This window comes from Solanum tuberosum, unplaced genomic scaffold (genome assembly GCF_000226075.1).
Source record: "Solanum tuberosum cultivar DM 1-3 516 R44 unplaced genomic scaffold, SolTub_3.0 scf00410, whole genome shotgun sequence".
Taxonomy (NCBI): domain Eukaryota; kingdom Viridiplantae; phylum Streptophyta; class Magnoliopsida; order Solanales; family Solanaceae; genus Solanum; species Solanum tuberosum.
The window spans coordinates 443,890-470,738 of NW_006239326.1; the positions used below are offsets into that span (position 1 = coordinate 443,890).

Consider the following 26,849-nt stretch of genomic DNA (forward strand, 5'->3'; position numbering starts at 1 on the left):
CTCAGTTTTTTAGTGTTACTACATTGTGACTTGTGCGAGTTAGTTAAATATATAGTCTTTTAAATTTGTCAATAAGTTTTATTTAGATAATCGAGTAGCAATATATTCTTATTGAACATTTAAATATATGATAAAATATTTGTATTAGACACACAATTCAAAAATTTAGAGAAAAAAAATATTTGAGTTCTCAAACACTTATTATATAGATAAGTTAATCACTTAAAATGTCACCCCTTTTAATATATACATATTAACCTTAATAAGCCGTAAAATTTCATATATGTTTCATTGATACTGCTATTTATAATTAAAGGAAAGAGATATATTTTATTAACTTATCTTATATTGGATGCTTGTGGAAATGCTCATAAGTTTTTTCTAAAATATGAGCTGAAAGTGTGTAATAGAAACGTTTTATCACATAAAATTTGCTTAAGTAGACGTTCGGCCATAGGATTTGGGATCCCAATTTGAATGTTTGATTTGAAATCATCACTTGTTTATGAAATCTGCCCAAAATTTCAAATTCTCCAAAAGTAGGATTTAGTTATAATATTTTTCTTTTTAAAATATAAAACTTGATCCATGAGTTTAAATTTTGCTAAAATGATTCATAATTTTAAATTTTGTAGTAATAGCCATTTTTTTATATAATTCTCACACGCAGTACACACAATCTCTTCACGTCACGTAAGCATATCAAAGAATAGCTAGTTATTACAATTGTTGATTGAATCAATGAACTTTATAAAATTATATGTACTTAAAAGTATAATAAGATAAAGTCACAAAATTTAATTATAAAAAAAAAACATAAAAATATGTGATTTTTTTAATTCAACACCTTAAAATATTCCAATCGTTCGATACTTTGCTTATAAATTACTCATTTGACAAGATAAAAATTGTACTTTTGTCCCATTTTTTTTACATAAAAAACAAATGACGTATGGAATATTCCACTTGTGTCCCATCTTCCATTATTAGTGCTACTCTTTTATTGTTGCTTTTTTTCCCTTGCCTTTTTATTTTATTATTGTAATTATCCTGTATATTTTGGTAAATATTATCAACTCTATAGACTTTTTAATAACTCGAAACAAGATTTGATGACGTGGACACGTGCAAAAATGTCTATATCAAATTAAATTAATTTAATTATTTGATTAATATTTACTGTTAGGCTGAGATTGCTTTCAACCATACACGTAGAATGCCGGAAGTTTCGGGTCGGGCCCAATTTCTACACCGACTTGACCCACTTACTGTTTTTAATTTTTCTTTAATCGTCCTTTTCCGTTGAGATATTTTTTAAAAGGGTTTGATACATCAATAATTTCTTAAATTTATAATCAAATTTTATTTAAATATCTGAATTACAATTTATTTTAATTGAGCACTGAATATACGATAAATATATTTAATAGATATAAAAGTCGATTGTGAATTTAAAATCTGTGAATTTTTATAAATGAGTTCACAATTAAATATTTATGATTTTTTTTGAAATTTTAAATCCATGGAGTATACAAAACTACTGAATTTCTCAAAGTCTTATCTTAAAGAGTTGGATTTGCGCGCTTTTGATTAGATGTTTTCTGTTCAAATTTTAATATATTTTCTTGCGTGTTCCCAAATGTCTATTAAGTAATTTAGCTAATTACATAAAGTATGTCATTTTATTTAATTATATACATCAACATCACTTAGAATACTAGTTATTAGGTTCCCGCGCCAGCGCGGGCCCAATGTATATTACTTCCTCCGTCTCATTTTATGTGAGGTAGTTTGATTCGCCATGGAGTTTAAATAAGAAATGAAGACTTTTAAAATTTGTGGTCCAAAATGAATGATATAAATTTGTATGACTGTAAATTATTTCATTAAGGGTAAAATAAATATTTTATAATCAAATTGTTACTTAATATAGAAATGTGACATTCTTTTGGGACTGACTAAAAAGGAAAGTAAATAACATAAATTGGGAGTAGTTCTTTGTTTCAATTTATGTGACACCGATGAAATTTGGAGAGTTATATAATTTTTTGTATGTGATTTTGTTAAATATATTTTGAAGTTGTTAATTTATTGTGATTTATAGCACTTCTTATATCATTTTCAAATAATATATATTACTCTTCTGTTCCATTTTATGTGACGTAGGTACTTTTACGAAACTCAACTAAATTTCTTATATGATTCTTAAATATTTTTAGTTGTTATTTTACTTTAATTTACGTTACTTTTTATGTTATTTTCAAACAAACTTCTTATGTTTCAATATGGAATTAAAGAGTCAATAAAATTTCTTTTATGATTTTTAATTATGTTTTTTTAATATCTTATATTATTACATTGTGATTTTAAGTACTTTTTATGTAATTTTTAAATCTAGAACAAATTAAAAGAAAAACAAGGAAAAATTTAAATGAAGAAAGTACTAAAATTTTCAAATAATCATATTTCTATATTAAAATGTTAAAAACTTTAAAACTCCACATATATGCAGAAAATCATATACGGAAGACAAAATAATTTTTAAAATATATATTAAAGCTCTTTCTAATAATATCACATATTTATTCTATTTTTCAAATAATATATATTTCTCACTCAATCTCAATTACGCAGTACATATGAAATTTCGAGAGTTAATCAAATTCTTAGTACTATTTTAAACTATATTTTAGTACTATTTATATAATTTTCAAATAATATATGTTACTACTCTATTATATTATGCAATACATGTGAAATTTCAAGAATTAACCAAAATTTTAATATTTTAAATTGATTTTTAGTACTATTTTTGTAGTAAATAGAGGAAGTTGAAGAAGAAGGGCAAATCGGTCAATTGACTGACTAACCCTAAGCTCCTAAACATTCTCACTTCTAAATGGAAGCACGGGCACAATATCCGTTAAATTGTTAATTATTATGATTTATAATATTTTTTACATTATTTTCAAATAATATATGTTATGTATTTTTAAATACTTTAAGTTGTGATTAATAATATTCTTAACGTAATTTCAAATAATATATGTTACTCCATTTGTCCCAATTTATGTGACACATGTGAAATTTTGAGAGTTAATATGTTTTTCAAATATTGTAAGTTGTTAACTATTGTGGTTTATGGTATTCTTAATGTAATTTTTCAAATAATATATGTTATTCCCTTCGTCTTAATTATACAATTCGCGTAAAATTTTGAGAGTTAATCGAATTTGTAATATTTTAAATTTATTTTTTAGTACTATTTAAAAAGGAAAAAATTAAAATATTACTATATAAGAAGAGTAGTAATTATATAGTAATTTTTCAAATAATATATGTTATTCCCTTCGTCTTAATTATAGAATTCGCGTAAAATTTTGAGAGTTAATCGAATTTGTGATATTTTAAATTTATTTTTTAGTACTATTTAAAAAGGAAAAAATTAAAATATTACTATATAAGAAGAGTAGTAATTATATAGTAATTTTTCAAATAATATATGTTATTCCCTTCGTCTTAATTATAGAATTCGCGTAAAATTTTGAGAGTTAATCGAATTTGTGATATTTTAAATTTATTTTTTAGTACTATTTAAAAAGGAAAAAATTAAAATATTACTATATAAGAAGAGTAGTAATTATATAGTAATTTTTCAAATAATATATGTTATTCCCTTCGTCTTAATTATAGAATTCGCGTAAAATTTTGAGAGTTAATCGAATTTGTAATATTTTAAATTTATTTTTTAGTACTATTTAAAAAGGAAAAAATTAAAATATTACTATATAAGAAGAGTAGTAATTATATAGTAATTTTTCAAATAATATATGTTATTCCATTCGTCTTAATTATACAATTCGCGTAAAATTTTGAGAGTTAATCGAATTTGTAATATTTTAAATTTATTTTTTAGTACTATTTAAAAAGGAAAAAATTAAAATATTACTATATAAGAAGAGTAGTAATTATATAGTAATTTTTCAAATAATATATGTTATTCCATTCGTCTTAATTATACAATTCGCGTAAAATTTTGAGAGTTAATCGAATTTGTAATATTTTAAATTTATTTTTTAGTACTATTTAAAAAGGAAAAAATTAAAATATTACTATATAAGAAGAGTAGTAATTATATAGTAATTTTTCAAATAATATATGTTATTCCCTTCGTCTTAATTATACAATTCGCGTAAAATTTTGAGAGTTAATCGAATTTGTGATATTTTAAATTTATTTTTTAGTACTATTTAAAAAGGAAAAAATTAAAATATAATGAAAGAGGAGTGTATAAAAGTAGGTGGGCCATCTTGGTGCCACGTGTCGAAAGAAGAGTGAATTTTATTCACTCTTCTTATATAGTAAAATATTCTTATATAGTAATATCTAGGTCTTACGACTTATTGAGATTATTGAATAGAATTAAAGGAGATGATATAATTTATGTGATTGACTTATTTATGTAATGTACATTTAAGAATATACACAATTATTATTTTTCAAAACAAATTAATTTAAAATATCTAATAAAAACATTTATTATATATTTGAGGGAACAAATAAAACAAGTCATAGTTTAAACGTATATTTCTTTGCCCTAACATCTCCTCTCACCAATGAAGAGAATGTATCCCTTTTTTGTAACAAAGTTTGATTTTTCGAGGACAATGGTACCTAAGGAAAAATTCGTACGCTTTCCAAAACTTTTAATTTCAATTAAAATATTATAAAATTTATGAGCATCAAATATTTACATTAAATCAATAACTATATGTTATATGTATACGTGTATGTATATATTTACTTTGTCAAATTACTTAATTAAAATAAATTATAATAATATGATATATATTCCATCGATGCAGATGAATATTTACCGTTCTCATATATGATGAAATTAAGCATACATAACTTTTTAAGCTTTCTAGATGGAGGTGGATCTATCTGGTAATATATGAATTCACATTTATTTAGTAAATTTTAAGTAATTCATTTACGTATATCATCCTAAAATAAGCACTTTGAAATTTCTTTATTAGCCTTGAAACACTTTCCAATATTTCTCTTATTATATAATTGACAATAGTCAACAACTTTAATATCACTAAATATTATACTTTAGGTAATGCATTATTGTTCTTGGCATATGTCACAACGTGACCATAATATAATGTCCCTATCTATATTTATTATTACAAAACCTAACAATTTGACCTCCCTTTAATTTTTACGTCATCTTAAAATGGAAAAAAATAAAGAATACATATATATTTTTTTTAAAGAAGCAGTCAAATTGTGACACCTAACAAGATTCACTCCAACCAAAATTTACTTAAAAATATTTGATGATTTAGTTTTCTTAAATATTAAAAGAGGTAGTTACTATTTTTGTCAAATTGTGACACCTAACAAGATTCACTCCAACCAAAATTTACTTAAAAAATATTTGATGATTTAGTTTTCTTAAATATTAAAAGAGGTAGTTATATATATATAAAATAAAGTGATATTCAGTTCGATACGAAAGAAAATATTTTCTTAAATACTAATTAGATTAATGATGTGAGATTTCTTTTTCTTAAGTTGGGTGTCACATACACCTTATCTCATGGACTCAACGTTCTGTTGAGGTTTATTCGATCGTATGAAGTTTGTCTACATTCAACATTGAGGTTTACCACACTTTATCGGGATTTGTCTAAACTCAGTTGAACTCTGATCCACATCAACAAGACTAACACATGAATGACTTTGATCATCTATAACGGCATAGTCCGCTAATAATATTGTCCGCTCAGGATCTATGCCCGCAATATTTTAAAACGCACCACTAGTTTGAAAGGTATGCTTACCTTTATATATCTAACATCTCTCATGTATTTTGTCGATGTGAGATTTCTTATCATAAACTAGATTGTCACATCTGAGTAGGAAGATTGATAGAAGTGTGCAGGTGAAAATGAAGTGTATCAAAAAACAGGGAGGACATAATCAGAGGCGTATTCAGAATTTCGAGAGGATGAACGCACTATTATGAAAAGGGGGATCTAATATATAAATTTGACCGATTTAACATTTTATCACTTGAACTCGTTAAACCTTTAAAATTATAGATCCAAAATTAATTCTTATATATGCGAGAGATGTTACCCAAATTTAAAACGAAAGACAAGATAAATATAAGATGTAAATTTCTATATATCCTCAATCAGAGAGTTGCACAGCTGCACCTAATTATCATCGCATTATATAATACTTTGGTGTGAATCCACACATCTATATTTAAGTATCTTAAAAAAATTTATAACACTATTCTACATGATCTAAAAAAAACACATAAATTTACGTGAATTCGATGACCCCTTTCGAATACGCTCCTAAACGCAATCAATATAAAATGTCAGTACTCATATAACTTGTTTTCAGAACACACCTTCAAACAAAAAAGTACTAACAAAAGAAGCTTGTATTACCTTACTAATTCTAGAAGTGTTAAAAACATCTATTCTAATTATTATTAACATGCTTAAAATAAAATAAGAGGAAGGGGCCTATAGAACAAGGATAGGAGCATAGGGGGATCTTTTTTATTTTTTATTTTATATTTTGGATCTATTCACTGATTAGCAGACATGGGCACATTGAGTGAAGAATATAAAAGTTAAAACAAACCATAACAATATATTGAGCATAATTTTATAAGTAGATTCATAAAATATAGAATGTAATATAATTTTATAGTATCTACTTTTTAGGGTAAAAAGATTATTTCTAATTATGCGAGATGGAGATTGATCTCCTATCTCTCTTATATAACAAATTGCATTATTTATTATACTTTCATTTTAATTATTGATTTTCATGTTTTTTTTTTATTTAGCTATCCACAATCACGTTCTTCTAAATAAATTGACAACAAATAAATCATCAATATTTTTCTCTTTTCATTTCACACAACTATTCCTTCACAAGAAAGGGGAAAAAGCTCACATCTTGAATTCAAATCACATTATTAACATATACTTTAGCAAAGGATTTAACTCCTAACAATAATTATCTCTTTAAACTATGCCTTTGAATTACCTTTTCGATCAAAATAGTCAACTATATTTATATCACAAATTCAATAAGAAGTGATAGTAGACAAAAAGACAAAGCACTAGCAATTAAATAAGTTATCAAATCAACTGTATTAGCAATTTCACCATCAACAAGTAACTTGAAAGTCTTAAGGGTTCATTTGGTAAGATGTACATATCAATGAAAATAATATATATATTAATTTCAATATTAACACTAATGATCTCTTGTTTGATATAACTTTTCAACATATGCATAAATTATAAAAATATTAATTATCTACCCTATGGTATTATTTTATATATAATTAGTATATAGAAAATCATGATATTACAAATACAAAGACCTTTAATATAAACATGGTTTAAGACAAAACTGTCCCCAAGTGTACAAAGCTAAAGAGTATGAAAGGTAATTTTGTAAACAAATAATTTTCTAAAAATTATACAATGCATGTTGTTTTTAATATGTCTAATACACCAAATAAAATAGTGAATAATAAATAATGTTAGCATAATTAATCATGGCATTATTAATTCTTGCATTGCTAATACATCATATTCAACATCATTGTTACACACATACTACTAAACGACCACTAAATATTGTCCTTTACACCAAACACACCCTATATCTTTAATCTTCATTTTATTTTTCTTTCTTAGTTTTAAGTAATTAGATTTGATTAACTTTACCGACAAGTTTGTAGTAATTTGCGTACTCATATCAATTTATTTTATAGATATTGAATAGAAAAAAAGAGTCTGACTAATTGAAATATATATAAAAATAATATAGTACATAAATCTTACGTAAACCAATATAAAAATCATTCTGTTTAAATAATTACTCCAATAAACATTAGTATAAGAGAGTAAGACAGTACATTTCTTAATCAATCATCAAGTTTAGTAGTTGGCAAATCAAATAATTATAAGAGTATTAAAATGGAAAAAAGATACTGCATGTCTATTGTCCACACCTTTAAACTCAAATTATTTAGTGATGACGTATCGTGATTTGTGAGACTTAATTAATATATTAACTAAACAAGTAGAACAAATTAAATTATTTGAAAGAGATACGTGAAATCACCATAGATCCATGATCAATGCTATTGAAGATTATGGTAAAGTAGTAAATACTTTTTAATTTTTAGTTAAATATTTTGAGTTTGGTCTTTAAATATAAATTTATCTCTGATAAGGAAAATTTTACCTCTAAAATGAGATTTCTGACATAAATTTAAATTAGTCAAACCCAAAAATAAATCTCAAATGTCGAATAAAAATAAAATAAATAGATATAATTGGCATGTAATATTCATTTTCTCTATTATTTCGTTTGACCACTCTATATTTGTAGTATCACGTCACATCTTTCTAAATATTTCATGAATAACGTGTTTACATGAGGTGTGTTTTTGTAGTGGGCCTTTTCAATATTTTTTTTATCTTAATAATTAATCACTTATAATATTTGATTATATTTTTGAAAAATTCGTAAAAAAGACTATAAGTCATAATATAATAATTTAAAATAGATATAAAATAAATTTAATTAACTTTCAAAATTTTATTAGTACCATATAAATTGAAACAAAGGAAATAACATATATTATTTGGATATAACTTAATAGTAATTAACAATTTTGAAATCATACAAAATAATTGATTGACTCTTCAAATTCCATCTATGCCACATAAATTGAAACAGAGAGATACACACATATTATTTGAAAATGACATAAAAATTACTGTAAATCACTATAATTAAATTTTTAAATATTGTAGGAATATTGATGTCTTTTAAGTTTTATCTATGTCTCATAAATTGAGACAAAACACACAAATTAGAACATAAAAATAATTACTTTAATTTAGCTACCATATTGGTCTTTTATCAAAATTTTGCAAAACAAAAAGATCTCCCTATAATCCATGATGACTCACTTATCTAACTATTTCTCTTCTATTTCGATGTGAAATGATGAAACAGGGCAGATTGATATCGAATATGATATTAATAGTACCTTTTCATAATGACTCATTTATCTAACTGTTTCTCTTCTATCTCGATGTGAAATGACGAAACAGGGCAGATTGATATTGAATATGATATTAATAGTACCTTTTCATAATTACTTTATATTATGAAATTCTATGAATATTCTAATTTCGCCATCATAGACCGCGCAATTTATTGATAACATTTTTGGGCCTTGTACAAGTACAACTATCAATTCATGATACAAGAAATATTCCACACACCAATATTATACAAATTTCATTTCCCTAATCCTTTTCCTCCTCACACAACAAACAAATCACCAATACATTTTCTCTTTTCATTTCACTCAAACTAATCCTTCACCAAAAAAACAAACAAAATAACTCACATCTTGAATACAAATCACATTATCAACATATACTTAGTAAACTCTTTAACTTTTAACACTAATTGACTCTTTAAACTCTGCCCTTTGACTTAATTCTTCAAAATTGTCAACCACATTTTGTAGCCTTGCAACAAATTCAATGAGAAGTGACGCGAACGTCGCTAAGGAGAGAGCACTCGCACTTAAATAAGTTTCCATTTCGATTGTATCAGCAATTTCACCATCAACAAGTGAAAGACGCGAAGGCCATTGATTTTGCTTCTTAAATGGTGTTAACTTTGCCACTAATTGATCAGATTGTGGCCAATTTCCTTGTAATGACCTTATGTCGATAGCTGTTTCACTTAATGATCGAGAACTTAATGGTATATTTTCACTACTATTTTCACTTGAAGAATCGTCAAGGTTATTAATAATGTTCGATTTTCCAATTTCCCAACTCTTTGAATTGACCAAGAGATATGACTTGTGATCTACTTTTTTTTGAAGATTTTGTGCTGTCTCATGCACTTCTTTTAAGATATTTTCGTGACCATTTAGCATTTCTAGTTTCTCTAATTTTGTTCCTAACTCACGTAGAACTTTTGCAGCATTTGTACCAACTTTCTTAAGCTCGTTTCGGAAAACCTTCCTTTTTTCTGGTGGTGCCTGAAAAAGACGTTTAGACGTTTAATTTCTATGTATTGATAGTGTACAATATTTTAATAATATAAGGTTATGATGGCCTATGACAACATGTAATTGACTATAAACAATTCATAATATGATAACCTAAATAGTGGAGTAAATAATATGTTATAATTATTAAAATATATGAATAATGTAAAAATTATTTAGATTTACTAGTTAACATGACATACATATATAATAATAGGTAATTAATGTCTATAGTGATCGTAAATTCGTAATATGACAACTTAAATATTGGAGTATTAAATTAAATAACCTGTTAAAATATATCGATAAAAGTTATTTATGTGTTTTTCAGGCCCCTCCATCTTTATAGTGGAAAATGATGCAAAAGGTACGACCTAAATAAGAATTTGACTAGCTATTGTCTATGTTATGTGGTCGGATTTTTTTAAAATGCCGTTGACCGTGTGTCTAATCATTCAGAAAATAATGTAATATTTGAAGAATCTGATACAGTGCAACGATACTGTTGAAGGATTCGAGCAACATAGATAATTAATACAATTAGTTAGATGGTAAAACCTGAATTTCTGATTGGATACATCCATGCAATGCCATGACCATGAATGCACAATGTCTCAATCCACTGCTCAATTTGACAATGTCTCTCCAAGGATTCTTGTGCATTTTAAAACGTCCATGAGGTGGCTCCCAAATAGCAAATCCAAGCTGTTCAAATAAATAAAAAATTAATTAGGATATGTCATATGATTTTTTCTATTTAAATTCATGATCAACATTGACGGGTCGAGTAAGTCGACAATTCTTCAAACTTATCAGTAGGCCCGTGAGTGAGATTTCTGCTCATTGCAGTCATCTCCGGGGTTCTTCGCACCTGGATAGTACCAGGACCCTTGTGCCCCGGCCCTTGATCAGATAAAGCTGCCCGCCTTATGACCCACAACGAAAAATGAGCCTTGCGACGAGAGTAAATTTTATTTAGATACTTAAACTATACTCTATTTCAATTGAGTATACGAAACACCTGATGTATAAAGGAGTTGAATGTCTGAATGGTCACTCGACTTATAAAAATTAGGCACCAAAGTCACTCGACTTTGTTTTGTCTTCCAAAAGTCATCCAACTTTGCCTAATTAGCTTTCACGGTCATCACCAACAAGTACAAGAACTAAGCCAAGTGTCTACACATAATTATTAATTAAATTGTTCCTCCAAATTTGTGGTTCCCATCAACATTTGTAGTAATTTTATGACTAGAGGGAGTTGCTCGGATGGTAAGCACCCCTCACTTCCAATCCGAAGGTTGCGAGTTCAAGTCACCAAGGGAGCAAAAGGGGTGGAAGCTCCTAGGGAGGGAAAAAAATAGTAATTTTAAAAAACAATCCTATTTTTCTTGAATATGACCTAATTTTATAAAAAAAAATTACAAAAGAACCATGTCCAATTTGAACATTTTATTATATGTAGAGGTGTTCCATTATAACACTATATAGTTCGAATGGCAAAATGAAATTTAAAAATCATCGATATATTCATCTCATTTAATTAGTAAACACATCAATGTTAAAACGTACCAATGTTTGCTCTCGACTTGTTGATTCTATAACAGATTTGTAGCCATTATAATCTGAATCATTTGTAGCTTCATCACAATCAACACCACTTAAGTAACCATTGATACAACCTGCCACAAAATTTGATAGTTTCATCGTGATCATTTATTAAAGAATGACTCTGATCGTTAAATAATTTAACAATCAGAAGTAATCTACTTACGATACATATTAACAATATTCAAATATATCCCACGCACCTTCCAAAGACGTTGCAAGATCCATGAAATTCTTAACGACCAATCGATGCAAATCTTCACCAGCCCAAATAGGGCAAACACTAATATTAATCATCAAACAAATACCAGCACCAACAGCAATTAGGGCTAAACGAGTGAAAATAGCCACATTATATTCTCTAGTTCTATTTCCAGCCACAATGAGAATACAATATGTCAAAATAAATACTCTATATCCATATTCATATGGTGCCATTGTTGGATATAACTTCAAATATGTTCCTATAAATGCTGCAAAAAAGAACAAGAAAATAATACATATGAGATTATATTTACTAAACTTGAAGTAAAATTAATATAAATAGTCGTCCACTCAAAAAAATAACCAGCATACATATGTGTGTTAAGTGTATATCATGTATATTAGCTTAAAGCTGTCAATATTTTTGACGAACCGACCAACTATGTAACATCCCCAATTAAGAATAGGGTATCGTAAAGAGTAGCATATGAAAATATGAAGGTCGTTAATTAAACCGCCTATTATTAACTTAGTCAATCTCGATCCGTTCAAATTTAATCCATCTGAAAGTTAGAATAATTTGGGCCTAGTATGTAGGTCTAAATGACCATTATAGTGATCTTTACAAACTATAAATAAACACACATTTTTTTTTATTTCATATGTTTTATTATTTATAGCTATTAGCTTTAATAAAGAAAGAAAAACAAGTTTTGTTTGGTAATAAATAAATAATAAAATAACAAAGAAACAAAAAAAAATAAAAAATTGATAAGAGTCGGATAGATTGAGCTACGATCCAATTATTTAGTCCATTTTAACTCAATCCATCTCACCATAACAAATTGTTTCATAGAATTAGCCAATAAACCATTTATTAACACCAGTTTCAACTTTCAACCCGTCCAAACTCAACTCAAACCGGACATCTAACCTGAAAATTGTAGATATTTATGCTAGTTAAATTAGAGTGTTTACCTACAATAAAAATGCTCACAACAATTACAGCTTTTTCCCTTTCTCCAGCCCATAATGCTAATTGAGCAAATATGAAGGCAAGCATTCCAGCACAAAATGTTCCCAAGCCACGATTAAATCCTTTAATAAAAGTTGCTCCTGCAATTAACAAAAAAATGGAAAATTAAAGGATAACTTATAGTAAAAAACTATTTAATTAAGTTATACATATTAATGTTCCAAAGATGTTTTGTATCGTCAAATTACACCATTAATACATAGAACTTAATACTCATTCTACAATAAATTTAAGTTGTATACACTGTCAGCACAAGTAATTTTTATACCATTAAATCATTTTTACCTGTTATACTAGATAATCTGTCCAATTTTCAGAATAAGAAAAATATCACTTGTTTTAAAATTTATAGTAACTTGCTTGTTAATCGTTTAGGTGATGTGATATTGTAATATTTTTTATACGTACAATGTATAATATATATAACTAACTCATGTACACCATCAATATATAAACCATTTATCTTTTACAACAAAGAATCAGTCTTAATTTCAAGATTTCAAATTCCACATCTTAGAAAACTTACATGTAACATTCATATAACAAACTAGATTTATAATCTTGAAAATATTTTTGTAAAAGCAAGACAAATTACCTGCTACGATAAATAATAGTAAAAAACACAAGAGAGGGGGTGTTAGATTTTAGTACCTATAGTGAACTCAAACATAACAAGAACAGTCAAGATTGCCCATATTGCAAATTGAGCAACATCAGTTGGTTTCTTCCAAAAAATAAGAAGAGACACAAATGATAAAGCAAATCCCATTTTTAATGAAAAAATGATCTTTCTTGGATCATTTTTACCCATCTCAATAGCTTTCTTTGCAAAATCTTGAATATTATTGAAGAAACTTTTGAATCTTTCATATAATGGAGTGAAACAACAACATCCATTTTTAATTTCATCATCATCATGTTGTAGTAGTTTTTCTTTTTCTTGATTGTGTTGATCTTGATGAGAAGCCTTCTTGAAGAAATTCTTTATGGTCACCATTTTTTGTTGATATATTGTTTTTTTCTCTTGGTTTATATATGGAGTCTGCAAAAAAAAAAGAAAGATGATCAAATAGTTATTTTTGTTTTACAAGATATGTGAAAGAAGAATAGAGAAATTAATGTAATAACAGTTACGCCTCAATCCAAGCAAGTTGCGATCGGTTACATAAATACCCACACTTAATTCATTTAAGCATATATACAAAAGAGAATTTAGATTACGAGGGTTAAACTATATATTTCTCATTGGTAATTACTATTACGACATGAGATCTTATTTTTTGTTATTTTCTACATATTAAGAACTTATATATAAGTATTATATGTGGAAATAATTAACTATATAAAAAACATGTATATGAAAAAATAATAATCAAAGAAATTTTTTATTTAAAATGGGATATGAAGGAGTATATACTAATAAAGTGCTATTACTCTTCTAGCGTCATATAAATTTCCGACAGGACTAAAAAGAGTACTTCAAAATGTATTAACATGACTAAAACTTAATCCCGACTTATTGGTCGTATATTTCAACACCAATACTATGTTATGTATATAGGAAAATTGTTTTCGATAAATCTTGTATATAAACCTCTTGAAGACCATGAAGAGAAAAGGTGGCCCATAAAGAAAAGACGTGCATGAAACTATAGAAACTGAATGATTCTTATCTAACATCACCAAGTGTTCATAGTACGGTGGTGAGAACAAAGAAAAGAAACTTCCTTCCCACTCCACAATAACTTGTACAATAAAATAACGAGAGGCAAATTTAAGATTTAAAGTATATGTTTTTTATAACGATCTCAAGTTAATATATACTAATAAAAACTAGATTTTACAATCAAATGTTTATGAATATAGGATCCGGTCAAAATTTACTAGTTCATGTGAACTCGTAACTTATAAGCTAGGTAGGCCAATGAACGTGGCACAAGTTGGTGTATTATATTATTACCTATATAGATTGCTTTTCTTACATTACATTATATTTTTCCTTGAGCTAGGGCCTAGGGGTCTATCGGAAACAACTTCTCTAATGTAGGAGTTATAAGGTTTGTGTACACTATACCCTTCCAGACCTAGACCTAACTTGTAGGATTATGTACTGAGTATGTTATCGTAGTTGTTGTCGGTTATGCTAGAAATTATTGAAAGATGGCATGACATTTCATGGCTTAACATAAGAATATAAGTAATAAAAAGAGAAATGCTGATTGGATTTTGTATGACTTACCAATAACACAGCATTGCTCTTTAAACCTGCAAATTCAATTGGAAATTAAAGAAAATCTATTATTGGGATTTTATTTATAAATATAACAAAAAAATCAAAGAAAGTAAAATAAATAAATAAAGGAAAATTACCAGAAATTTGTTATAAGAAAAAGATAGTGAGAGCAAATATACCAAAAGAAGAGTCAGAAGAAATAACAATATGGTCTAAATGTAGATTTATGAGAGAGGTCTATGAAATGAATAAATATATGCCAAGCTATATATATAAGAATTTAGAGCAAGCATATACTTAGAGACTTATTCATTATTTTTAATTTTTTAATTTTTTTTGTTTGTATGCACAAAGCTAAATGACTTTTCAATGTAGCAAAAGGAACAAATTATTTTGTATTGCTAGGCAATTGGTTCACTATGTGATATGTCTTTTTAATGATCTCTCACAGTTTGAAGAGTTTTCAGTTTTCCTCATTTGACCACGTGGTGGGATTATTGAGATTCGATTCTTATACTCTTAATTAGATTTTGGGTTTGAGCTTCTGAAATTGATAAAAACTCTGTTGGGAGCATCATCCTTAGAAATGAGTTTCGCAATGTGAATTCAGATTTAATCGGACTCAAATATAAATATCGGACACTTAATGGGAAATGATTTTTTCTCATTTGAAAGTTTATTTTTTGAATTTTTCTTTGGGAAGAAATGAATTAAAAAGATAAAGACTTTCAATACAACTCAAACAAACGTGGAAGCATTCTGTCAATTTCAATTGCTTCCATTTTCAACTATATATTAGATCATGTAAACATGTTTAGTAAGTAATTAAAGAATTCTTTCCAATAAAGAAATAAATTTTTGGTACAAATTAGGACTTCTATTTAACATGAGCAAATATATTTAGCAAAAGGTTTAGCTAATTATTATTCTATAAAAGAGGCGTGACTTCATCTAATTACATGTATACTATTTGGTAAAATGATTTTCAAAGTTAAATAAGTTATTTTCTAATGTTTAGTTGCTAGAAAATAGACTTTACTAGAAAGGAAAAATAACTTCTAGATTTTTTGTGTGGAAATCATTTTTCTTTTATTTATATACAAAAAATGTAGTTAGAAAAATAAATTTAATAAGAATTTGGTGGATTGAGTTATGACCTGCATGCATTATTTCAACTTAAATAACTTTTGATCTGCCTATTTATTAACTCAGCTCATTTTGACTCACTTAAATTCAGTTTAACTCGTTCATTTGACGTTGTTCTAATCATCCCTCTGTAGAACTTACATTTACGACTTGACAGCACATCCTTATCATATAGTACCCGAGTACAAACCTTCATTTTATCCAGTCCACTCCAATTATGCGATGTACGATATCATCATCTTCTTGGATACGACATCTCTAGCCAATATTAGCTCTTAATCTTGGAAAAATTAAACCAAGCGTCACATTGATCATACAAAAAATACTTTTTGTGTATGCAAAGGGCAAAATATGAGTATGAATTGAGGTGGATTGAATTAGTGGTCTTCAATTTTGCAACTCATTTTGATCACTTCATAATTAATATGACTAATATTGTGATTATTTTTTATTATATGATTTTGTCAATATCATAAAATTCAGCTCAAGTAATGTTTTCTCATAAACTTGAACGAGTAGTGCGCATGGACATATATATCAAAAGTCGTCTCTTTTACTAATTATGAAGAAAATGACATTGGAAAAAAAATATTTATGATATATGAACTTCATTTTCAGTTTTTTTTTTCCAGATTATATTACAAAGATGACTTTAATACCAATAAGAAAGAATCTAGCTCTTGGACATTCTTAATATGCACTTCTTTTGTTAAAATTAGGGATTTAATTTCATGAATAGTCAAAGAGGTGTATATATATCACACTCATCCACAAGTTCAAGGCGCGACATACGTTTGGATGAGAAGATGATTTTTCTAAAATAATAACAATAGACGTGTCAAGAAAGTAATGTGAAATCATTGTTACTTCGTTATCTAAGAAGCTGCTGACTAATGACCTAAAAGTACGTAACATTTGAGAAGCATGAACAGTCTTCACCCATGAGATATATTCTATTTTTTTTGAATAACTAGATAATATTGATCAAGTTGATTAGATAATTTAGAGATGACAAAATTAGTCCACAAAAATCTGATACTCATTAGTTCTGCTTGTAAAAAAACGTAAACTTGATAAAAGTTGAACAAATTGGACTACGACTCAATATTTTCCCATCTTATATCAACTAAATAATCTTTGGGAAAATCAATACCCACTTGTTTATCAACTCAACTTTAAATCTTCCAAAATCCATCTAACCTGTCCATTTGACACCCCGATTCAACTTTAACATTGCTAAATATACAAAAGTAGTAAAGCTATGAGAACTAATGATCATATTTCCTTTGGGCCCAAATCCCATAACATGACCAAAGTCCTAACACATAGGCCTCTTAGCCCAATTTAAACTTCTTTCATACTTTTTTTCTTCTACTACCTTATCCATTCTATCATTATCTCAAATTCTCTATACACACTCTTTTTAAGGCCACAATTTTCCCACTTCACTTTTTTTCATCACTAGACAATTTTCTTTTTCCAACACAAAAAATGTTATCAATGTCTGTTCAATCTAGCTTGAAAGGCAATTTGAGTATTCCTTCTTTACCTTCACAAAATCCTTCTTACAAATCCTTCAAATCATGTTCTTCATTATCTTTAAACAACAAAGGTTCATCAACAAGAAGAATTCATAAGATTTTTGCTTCAGCAGTTACAGAAGCAGAACCAATTGCAATTGAGACTTCAGAAGCTGTTGTTCTAGAAATTGAGGTAAAAAATCAGCACGTTAATTTTTTCATTATGTATTTTGTTTTTTCAAGTGTTCGGATCAGTTTGCGTTCAACTCAGTTAATTTCATGAAAAGTAGTGTTAGTTTAGAAATGTAAAAGAATATTTTTGAATCATTTGGTGCTAAATTAAAGATACGATTCTCTAAAAATGAAATGGTAGTCCAACACTTGTTAATGAAACTGAATAGCTAGCAAATTATGAATGTTTTAATTAATTAAAAAATAAGGCATAATTAGGAAAATATATTGGTCATTTAACTAAAAACAGAACAAAAATCGAGTTAAATTATATTGTAACCTAAAAGTATAAGTTATGATGACGAGCCAAAAATAATAGATTCAGTTGAACACTTAGCTAGCTTGAATGCACTTTAACTCATCCTAGCTAGATCCGCCTATGACAAAATCCAACCTCTAGCTTTCACCTGTGTCAAATTCTCACACTTGTATTGAAACAACATTGTGTCTACATTATTCAATATGAAAATAATAATTTCAGTTGAATGCACATAATTATGTCTATATAAATAATGAGCCAAAAGGATAGGATATTATGTTTAATATCTTAGTGAATTCTTGAATTATTTTTTTCAGAAGGTTGATATGAAGAAAAAGGTAATTGAGAAGCCAAGGCTAGTGTTAAAATTCATATGGATGGAGAAAAATATTGGACTTGGCCTTGATCAAGTTTTACCAGACCATGGAAGTGTACCATTAAGTCCATACTTTTTTTGGCCAAGAAAAGATGCATGGGAAGAGTTGAAAACAACACTAGAGAGTAAACCATGGATATCACAAAAGCAAATGATTATTTTGCTTAATCAAGCTACTGATATTATCAATTTGTGGCAGCAGAGTGGTGGAAATTTGACCTAATTGTTGTTTTGCTATTTATTTGTAGGCAAATTGTTTCAAGTTCTGTTTTTGTTTTATTTTGTTTGGTATATGTTATCTTCTTTTTAAGTGTACTATAGTTGAAGGAGAAAACAATTGGAATCAATTTTGTTTCAACTTTAAAGATTTCTTTTTCAATTGCATTGCTAGTGTAAATAATTTTTAGATATATAGTTAGGTGTGTTCAGACTGGGATGACAAGATGATCAAAATTTGTGAATAATTTAAGATAGGTGAAATGAAGATAGTATCAAGTCGTGTCAGTCTGACAAGTCTTATAATGTTTGTCAATCCGATAAAGCTTGTGAACAGTTAATGAGATAGATGAATGAAGATAGTAACACCAAGTTTTTTCGGTCCGATAAAACTTATGAACATTTAATTAGCGCATGCAAGATTTTACAAATCTAGCAAGGCTTACAAATAATTTGAAAAAGATAGGTAGAATGAACATTGTACCAATGTTGTTCCGTGCTGTCATAATTTAAATTCAACAAGGTATGTCGATCCAATAATACAATTAGAATGTAAATGGTACCAAAGTTATGTCTCACCTTGCATAACCTTAGCTTGTGAATAGGGTAAGGTTTATGAATTAACAATTTATGATTAATTTAACAAGATAGGTAGAATACATGTTGTACCAAAGTTATGTTACGTCTTACAAAACTTGTGAAAGAGGAATTATTTTTCTTTTGCCGAAGTAATTTTTATACACAATTTGAAACCATGGCCGAATTCACTTTCTCTTGATTCAAGCTATTCCTTAGCGATTGTTCATCTTCCACGCCCCGTTACATTTGGACTTAGAGACTTATCATGAACTAAAAGCCCATAAAGTTTTTCTAGTTGGGTTGGTCCATCCCAACAAGGCCCATGGGCTCTATGGCGACTCACACTTGAAACTTACGAGGTAAGAATCCTCTTTTCGTAATTAGTGTCTATACCAAGGGTAAATTCCCGCGATCTTCAACTACGACATCGTATAAAGGCCTTCGTGCCCAATTTTTCCTGGAAATTCGAAGTATAGAAATTTTGGCAGAAGCTTTTTTTCCCGCGCTCTGTGAATTCTCCAATCCATGGCTCCTAAAGCAGATAACACTGAAGGTAACTTCTCTCGCCGGAACATTTTCGCCGGATAACAGAATTGAATATTTTCGTAGTTGAAATCTTAATTTACAGATCCTAAAGCTTATCGACTTTTTGTTACTTGAAAATTTGCAGGAATCGTGCTCAATTTCGTAAACGAGGTAACACACAGTTCATCATTTTGCTAACTAGTATATCTAATTCCATGTTTGTAGTGTTTCTGTGCATTTGTCTTTGTTTCTTCTTCTAATTTTCACCTGTAATGTGTAAATAAATATAGTCGAAGGATCTAAGATTTAGAGAATTTTTGTTTGAAAGTGTTACTATTGTTTACACAAATGGATAATTTACTGTAATTAACTAATTTCTACGTGCTTCACCGGTATGAGTATTAAATTTGAAACATGAAGTGTAATTCTGTGCTTAAAATTAGCAGCTATGCAGTAAAAGTTGTAATGCAGTATATTACATTTTATTTTATTTTGCTTTGAAGATTCAGGTGTAAATATCGAAAGCTGTTGTTAATCAAACTGATTAGCTTCAATGTAACTAAGCTATGGTATACTATATTTGCTTCCTTGTAAAAGTTCCATTAAAAATGTTGAGGAAGTAAGCGTAGGATATAGAAGAATTACAGCTTCAGTTGCTACTGTGTGCGCACAGTGTAATTTCCTTTGTTGCTTGAAATAGTGTCTTGACAGAGGGTATAGCTTATCAATATTCCGTGAAGATACTGTGGCACTTTCTTGTCTGTTTTTTTCTGGATAGCTGTTAGTTTGCTATCAAACTGCAAAATTTTGAATTTTGAGTTATACGTCTTTGATTTTCCTTTTTTCCGCATGGTGTTTAATGTAGCAAAATAGACCATTGAATGTCCAAAATGCGGCAGATGCACTGCAAAAGTTTAACCTTAAGAAAGCTGCAGTACAAAAAGCCCTGGATAGTCTCTGTGACAGTGGTAAGATATCATTTAAAGAGTATGGCAAGCAGAAAATTTATCTGGCTCGGCAAGATCAGTTTGACATCCCAGACACGGAAGAGCTTAATAGAATGAAGGAAGAAAATGTCAATCTACAAGAAAAGCTGAATGAACAGAAGAAAGCCATCAGTGAGGTTGAAGCAGGTATTCTTATTTGATACTCCTTGCTGTTGTCTGTGAGTTATTTGTACAAATTTGTCGGACGTTTTTTGAATTTGATAATCTTCAACTCACCGAGTGATGTTACATGTAAATTATAATGGTTTTGTTGCAGAGATGAAATCTCTGCAGTCAAATTTGACTATGGAAGAGATACATGCTAAAGAATCCAAACTGAGAAAAGAGGTAGGAGATGAAGAGACTCTGTGGAAATCTCTAGCATTTGAATCTGGTCTTCAACATAACTTGAAACATATCCTAACTTCTTTATCATTTCAAGGTTGATGAGATGGAAAAGAAACTTATTCAATTGCGGGAAGGTGTTACTCTTGTAAGTCCAGAAGAAAGAAAAGCCATCGAGGGGTTGTATTCGGAAGCCTTAAATCAGTGGAGAAGGCGAAAAAGGATGTTCAGAGATGTATGGGATGCCATAACTGAGAACTCACCCAAAAATCCAAAAGAGTTTAAGGTATTAACAAGTCGATCTTTTCATATTTTTGCTTGCTCTTTCTAAACTCCACTCCTAATTTTCATGTGCATTTCAGGAGGAACTTGGAGTTGAATATGATGAGGATGTTGATGTGAATTTTCAGTCTTTTGCTGACCTGATCCAGCATGGCAAGAAGCGTCGCTAGAGGCTAGTGATTATATTTACGTGTTACATTTTACCGCAGGAGTATACTTGATCAGGTGTTCTAAGAGTATATATTTGTAGACTTTGGAATTGTGTAATCTTGCCATTTTGTAATGTTAATCTGCTTTTCTAAGACCTCTTGTCTGCTTTACTCTCATCACTACTGGAAGTGGTCTTAGGTTCAAAAGACAACTGAAAATGGTATAGGGAGTTTTACAGTAGAGGACTTAACCAAATAGGTTATTAAAATGTAAATGCACAGCAACTCTATGGCCTTTTACTTCGTCAAGATTGGTATTGAGCTGCCACACTTCTGGGGGTATAAATATGCTTATCCACCTTGAACAAATAAAAAGTTGCCTCTCTACCCTCACGGGTAAGCCATCGTACACACCATTGTTCCCTGACAAGGTTCCCAGACCCCACTTGTCAGATTACACTTCTTGTGAGGGGTAAAGCTGCGTACACACCATCGTCCTTAGTCCTCACTCTGTGGATTACACTGGGCTTCTCAGTTTATTCATTTGTACATATTTTAGTGTATGTTGCTTTTTCAACTAAGTTTCTCTCCGAGTTTTCTGATCTACCAGCTCACACTACATCTTTACTGAAAGCTGAAAGGTATGATAGACTGAACTTTGCACAAGTTTATACCCCTTTTTTCATAGCATATAATAGTAGCTCATAGCAGTAAAGTTTCGAATCAAAAGAATTTATGTGTCTGGCTGTAGCTTCGATTATTATAAAATATCACAGCATTTGTCTTAATCAAGCAAACAAAATATGAAGCTACATTATATTGACAAAAGCACAAAATATATCTGCAAACTTACAAAATCTCCAAAGCTAAAGAAAATATGTAGCTATGATATATTGACTAAGTACGCAATATATGCACCAACTGGAAAAATCTCAGCAAACATTTATTCATCCTTGGTCTCTAGTGATACTTTTTTCTAGTTCTCACTGATATTGGCTTCTTATTTATGTATAGGTTTTCTGTACCTTGCTTTGTGAATCCTTCAATCTCCTTTTCGTTAACATATAACCGATCTTGGTTCACCAGTGAAGGTTCTTTCTTGTTCTCATTGATATTGGCTTCTTATTTATATCTAGTTTTTCTGCACCTTGCTTTGTGAATCCTTCAATCTCCTTCTCATTTCCTGCTTGGTGCACCGGAGAACCAAAAACTTCATTCTTAGGACGTTTTAATGATGGGATTCTGTTTTCCTCTCCAACTTCTTCATCTATTTCATCATAAACTACACCATGTCTTGGACTTTTCACCTCATCAACAAGAATGTCGTCTGCTGAAATATCAGAACTTGAAACAGAGACTGATCTCTTGAACTGTTCTTCAAACTTCCTCTGTTTGAGTTCTTCCACCTCATCTCCATCGGAGAATTGGTCGACTTCAGAATGAAAACCATAGTTCTGACTAGTCTCAATTTTCTCAACTCCCTCATTATTCTTCTCCTCTCCTGCATGAAACTCAGATTTCAAATCCTCACGAGAGTCCGATACATTCCTTGGCTTCTGACTCGGACTCTTGGGGTCATCCAGATCACGTGATTCAGACCGAGAGAGTTCCACAGCTGCTCTGGCAGCTACTGCTGCATAAGCAGCAGATTCAAAAGCTGCTTGAGCTGCAGCTGCTACATCTTTATATTTTCTCCTAGCTTCATGGTCTACATTTTGAGGTAAAACTGGTATGTGATCTTCAGGCTGGTCCTTCCTTTTCGCGATGACCTCCTCCTCCTGTTTTCATCGTAAAAGTTCTTTAAAAATTTACTTCAAAAATAGAATAATATAATTCAAGACTCATCTCAAAACATACCTCTGTATTTTCCAAAATTATTTCCTCAATTTTCAAAACAATGTTATTCTCTGCTGCAATTTCCTTAAGCACTTTGGTCCTTTGTTCTAAGCTAGGCATCCTTTTTGACAGCTTTTGTATCATCTACTTTGCGAAAAAAACAGTAAATGAGTACATTATTAGCATGCCATTTTGTTCGTAGACTACGATAGAATACTATACCAGATGTTCTATTAATTATTACCTTTGTATTTACTCCACAATTGTTTCTTAACTCAACAGCACGAGCTGCGAATTCTTTCCCAAATCTTGACGTGAAAATTGCTCGAAGCTCCTGAAGTTCTGGGAACTCACCACACCTTGAAGCTGCAAAAATCAAGCTCGATATCGCCTCCTTCAGTTCCTCAGGACATATTCTACAGACAGATCATGAGAAAGCTTAATACCAGGTGACAGTCAACCAACTGAGCTACTAAGATTTTCAAAAAAATAAAACATATACACATATCCATAATTGAAAACATAAATAAATTAAAAACACTAACTTCTCTTGTTGAATAAGGTTGGTTCTTTCAATAGTGAGAAGACAATAGCCTTCTATCATGTCAAACACATCCAACATATTTTGTTCCTTGATCACTTGCTCAACCTACAAACATATCGGTTCTGTGAGTTCAACTGAATCTATTACTTCTGACTCGAAATATGTACTATACATATCCCCACATGATCAAAATGATAACATAGTGAAATAAATAAGTTACCCTTAGAAGAGCTCTTTCATGGAAACCAAGGTTTAAGAGCTGAACCACATCAGACCGCGCGATCGAGCACCGTGCTTGGCGTTGGTTCTTGAGTACAGTAACCCTGGAAATGGCTAAATTTGCAGTGGCCTTGAATTTACTAATTTTAAAGTTTCTTCCTAGTAAAGCATCAAGTTTTCTTCCCATGGCTACTTCCCTTTCACTTGTTTGTTTCCTCACTCAATGAGAAACAAGTAAAAGAAAGAGAAGTATAAACTCTTATAAATTTGAACACAATAAGAGTTTTTTTTTTTAATGGTTGGTGGTTGTTGAAGAGACTAGAAGATAGGAACAAATGAAACTAGCTCAGTTGCAACTTTTGATAATGACGAAGGTTGAATTATAAGAAAATATAAAGAATGTTGTGGGGAAGTTAATAAGAAATTTCTCAAATATATTATGGTGCAAATGTTTTTTGTGGACATTTAAAATAACCTTAAAGTAGAATATTTTTTTTTAAAAAAAATTGGGAGTAGGGAAAGGCGAAAGGAAGGGGATTATAATGTGATCAGATCGAACCCTTCTCAACAAGGTGAGAGTTCAAGCAGTCAACCAACTGAGATACTAAGGTTCTCTTAGAATCTATATTTAAATTTTAACGGAAACAAAAATTATTAAATGATTAGAATATCAGGAATATATATATAAAAATAAAATAATAAATGGTTCAAATTTTATAATTATATATAAAATAAAATACTTACTCAATCCTAGTTTAATGAATATAATTACTTGATAACTATTAATAGGAGATACTAGATCACGATTATATATAAAAAAAATAATAATGTTAAAGTAACGTGTGGGGATTTTTCTTATGAAGGAAGTTTTTTAGTATGAAATGGAAAAATAGGAATTTGAGACGCGGTTAAGAGGTGTACATATTAGAAAAAACTCGGTGATTTCTTGCGGCTTTGAAACGGTCCAATTATGTAAATTTTTCTCATTTTTGTTTCATGTCCACTACCACAACATATTTTTGGGTTTTTTCGATCGCTATTCGTATTGAAATCTGATTAATTCAAATTTATGTCATATAAAATCTCATTCAGAGGAAAACACTTTTTATATTGAGAATTTTTAATATTCAAAGCTCGAATAAAAAATCTCTAATTAAAAGAGAAGCAATTTTTTCTACGATATCATATCCTTAGATATTCCACTACCACAACATAAAGAAAGAAAGAAAAAAGCTATATATGAATTTAATATTAATAAATAACAAAAATTCAAACGAGGAAAGTTTTTTGCGTTACTCTTTAATTACTAGGAAAATATTGAGTTGTAGCTAAATTAATATTATAAAAAATATTGAGTATCTGACACGATGTTGGTAATTTTTAGCAACCTGAATTAGTTGGAGGTTAAATAAGAGATTGAAAGTGATTTGATTGCGTTCGTATTGAATATATTTGATTTATAAGTGATTTAATTGTGTACGTATATTTTACCTGAGAATGAAATCTAATTATCAAATATAAATAAACGATTGTTATGATTTTAAGATCATATTTAACTTCGAAAATTTAATAAATTTGAAAAGAATAATGACACTTATAATGAAAACGATGAATATATCAAAATAGAGAGAAGGTAAATTTGAAAGTTATTTGAAAATGAAATTTTATTTATACTAAAGTCCCAAGTCCTATCAAATTGGTACAAAAGCTAGAAAAATAGTCTTTTTAGAGGTTGTGTTAGGTAAGCTGATTATTCAAAACTTGTTGACAACTGCTGATTAGCTACTAATTATAGAAGCTATAATCACTTGGTTTCTAGAACCTTTCAAAATTAAAACTACCTTGGACGTCATTAAGAAATTTATTGAGACTAATATTCTGTTTGATCAAGCTTATTTTTATTTGCAAAAATGCTAAAAAAAATATTAAAAAGTAAGGTCTTTGATCGAATTTTTGTGAAAAAAATAAGTGTTTTTGAATGTAATTGTTTTCAAAGCTAAAAAAGGTAAAATAAAATTCAAAAAACATTTTTTTGAAAAATACATTTAGAAGTATTGATTAAAAAGTTTGATCAAATACTAATTACTGTTCAAAAATATTTCTAAACTTTATTGGTCAAATATATATATATTTTTTTCAAAAAATACTTTTCAAAATAAGTTAATTTTTAAGATGCTTGACTATAAAAACTATAAGTCCCCAAACAATCTAAAATTCTGAAACAATGGTAAAATTTGTTTAATCATCCTTCATCTCAGGTTAAGAGAAAACTTATCAACATTAATTGATGTTTACCATAATTAAGTGTATTACGTAATCATGACTAAAATCGTTAAATTCTTTAGTGATATTTATTAAAGAATTTGGTTACAAATATTTACATATATCACTCAATATAATATAATAATAATTATATTATT

At 28.8% G+C, this 26,849-nt stretch overlaps 4 protein-coding genes across 5 annotated transcripts; 2 read left to right on the forward strand and 2 right to left on the reverse strand.

Moving 5' to 3' along the window:
• Nucleotides 1-9,523: 9,523 nt before the first annotated feature.
• On the reverse strand, nt 9,524-15,998 carry LOC102597376 (aluminum-activated malate transporter 9-like). The gene is made up of 7 exons (XM_006362514.1): nt 15,952-15,998; nt 13,635-13,846; nt 12,926-13,063; nt 11,947-12,216; nt 11,708-11,817; nt 10,694-10,840; nt 9,524-10,126 (listed from the first exon to the last, which is right to left on the reverse strand). The coding sequence occupies exons 1-7, from the start codon at nt 15,996-15,998 to the stop codon at nt 9,524-9,526; spliced, it is 1,527 nt and encodes a 508-aa protein (XP_006362576.1).
• A 1,778-nt stretch (nt 15,999-17,776) lies between these two features.
• Nucleotides 17,777-19,127, forward strand: LOC102591743 (30S ribosomal protein 3, chloroplastic-like). Of its 2 annotated transcripts, none has more exons than XM_015303042.1 (2): nt 17,777-18,075; nt 18,693-19,127. In XM_015303042.1, the coding sequence occupies exons 1-2, from the start codon at nt 17,854-17,856 to the stop codon at nt 18,969-18,971; spliced, it is 501 nt and encodes a 166-aa protein (XP_015158528.1). In that variant the 5' UTR covers nt 17,777-17,853; the 3' UTR covers nt 18,972-19,127. The 2 variants fall into 2 exon arrangements, with proteins under 2 accessions (XP_015158528.1, XP_006362559.1); XM_006362497.2 differs by having other exon boundaries at nt 17,780-18,075; nt 18,690-19,127.
• An 885-nt stretch (nt 19,128-20,012) lies between these two features.
• Nucleotides 20,013-21,985, forward strand: LOC102592078 (homologous-pairing protein 2 homolog). Its single transcript, XM_006362498.2, has 6 exons — nt 20,013-20,096; nt 20,214-20,239; nt 20,934-21,201; nt 21,332-21,402; nt 21,497-21,685; nt 21,762-21,985. Exons 1-6 carry the CDS (start codon nt 20,069-20,071, stop codon nt 21,849-21,851), a joined length of 672 nt encoding a protein of 223 aa, XP_006362560.1. The 5' UTR covers nt 20,013-20,068; the 3' UTR covers nt 21,852-21,985.
• A 633-nt stretch (nt 21,986-22,618) lies between these two features.
• On the reverse strand, nt 22,619-24,906 carry LOC102592415 (uncharacterized). Its single transcript, XM_006362499.2, has 5 exons — nt 24,431-24,906; nt 24,212-24,315; nt 23,911-24,082; nt 23,688-23,810; nt 22,619-23,608 (listed from the first exon to the last, which is right to left on the reverse strand). Exons 1-5 carry the CDS (start codon nt 24,614-24,616, stop codon nt 22,910-22,912), a joined length of 1,284 nt encoding a protein of 427 aa, XP_006362561.1. The 5' UTR covers nt 24,617-24,906; the 3' UTR covers nt 22,619-22,909.
• Between the last annotated feature and the right edge of the window lie 1,943 nt (nt 24,907-26,849).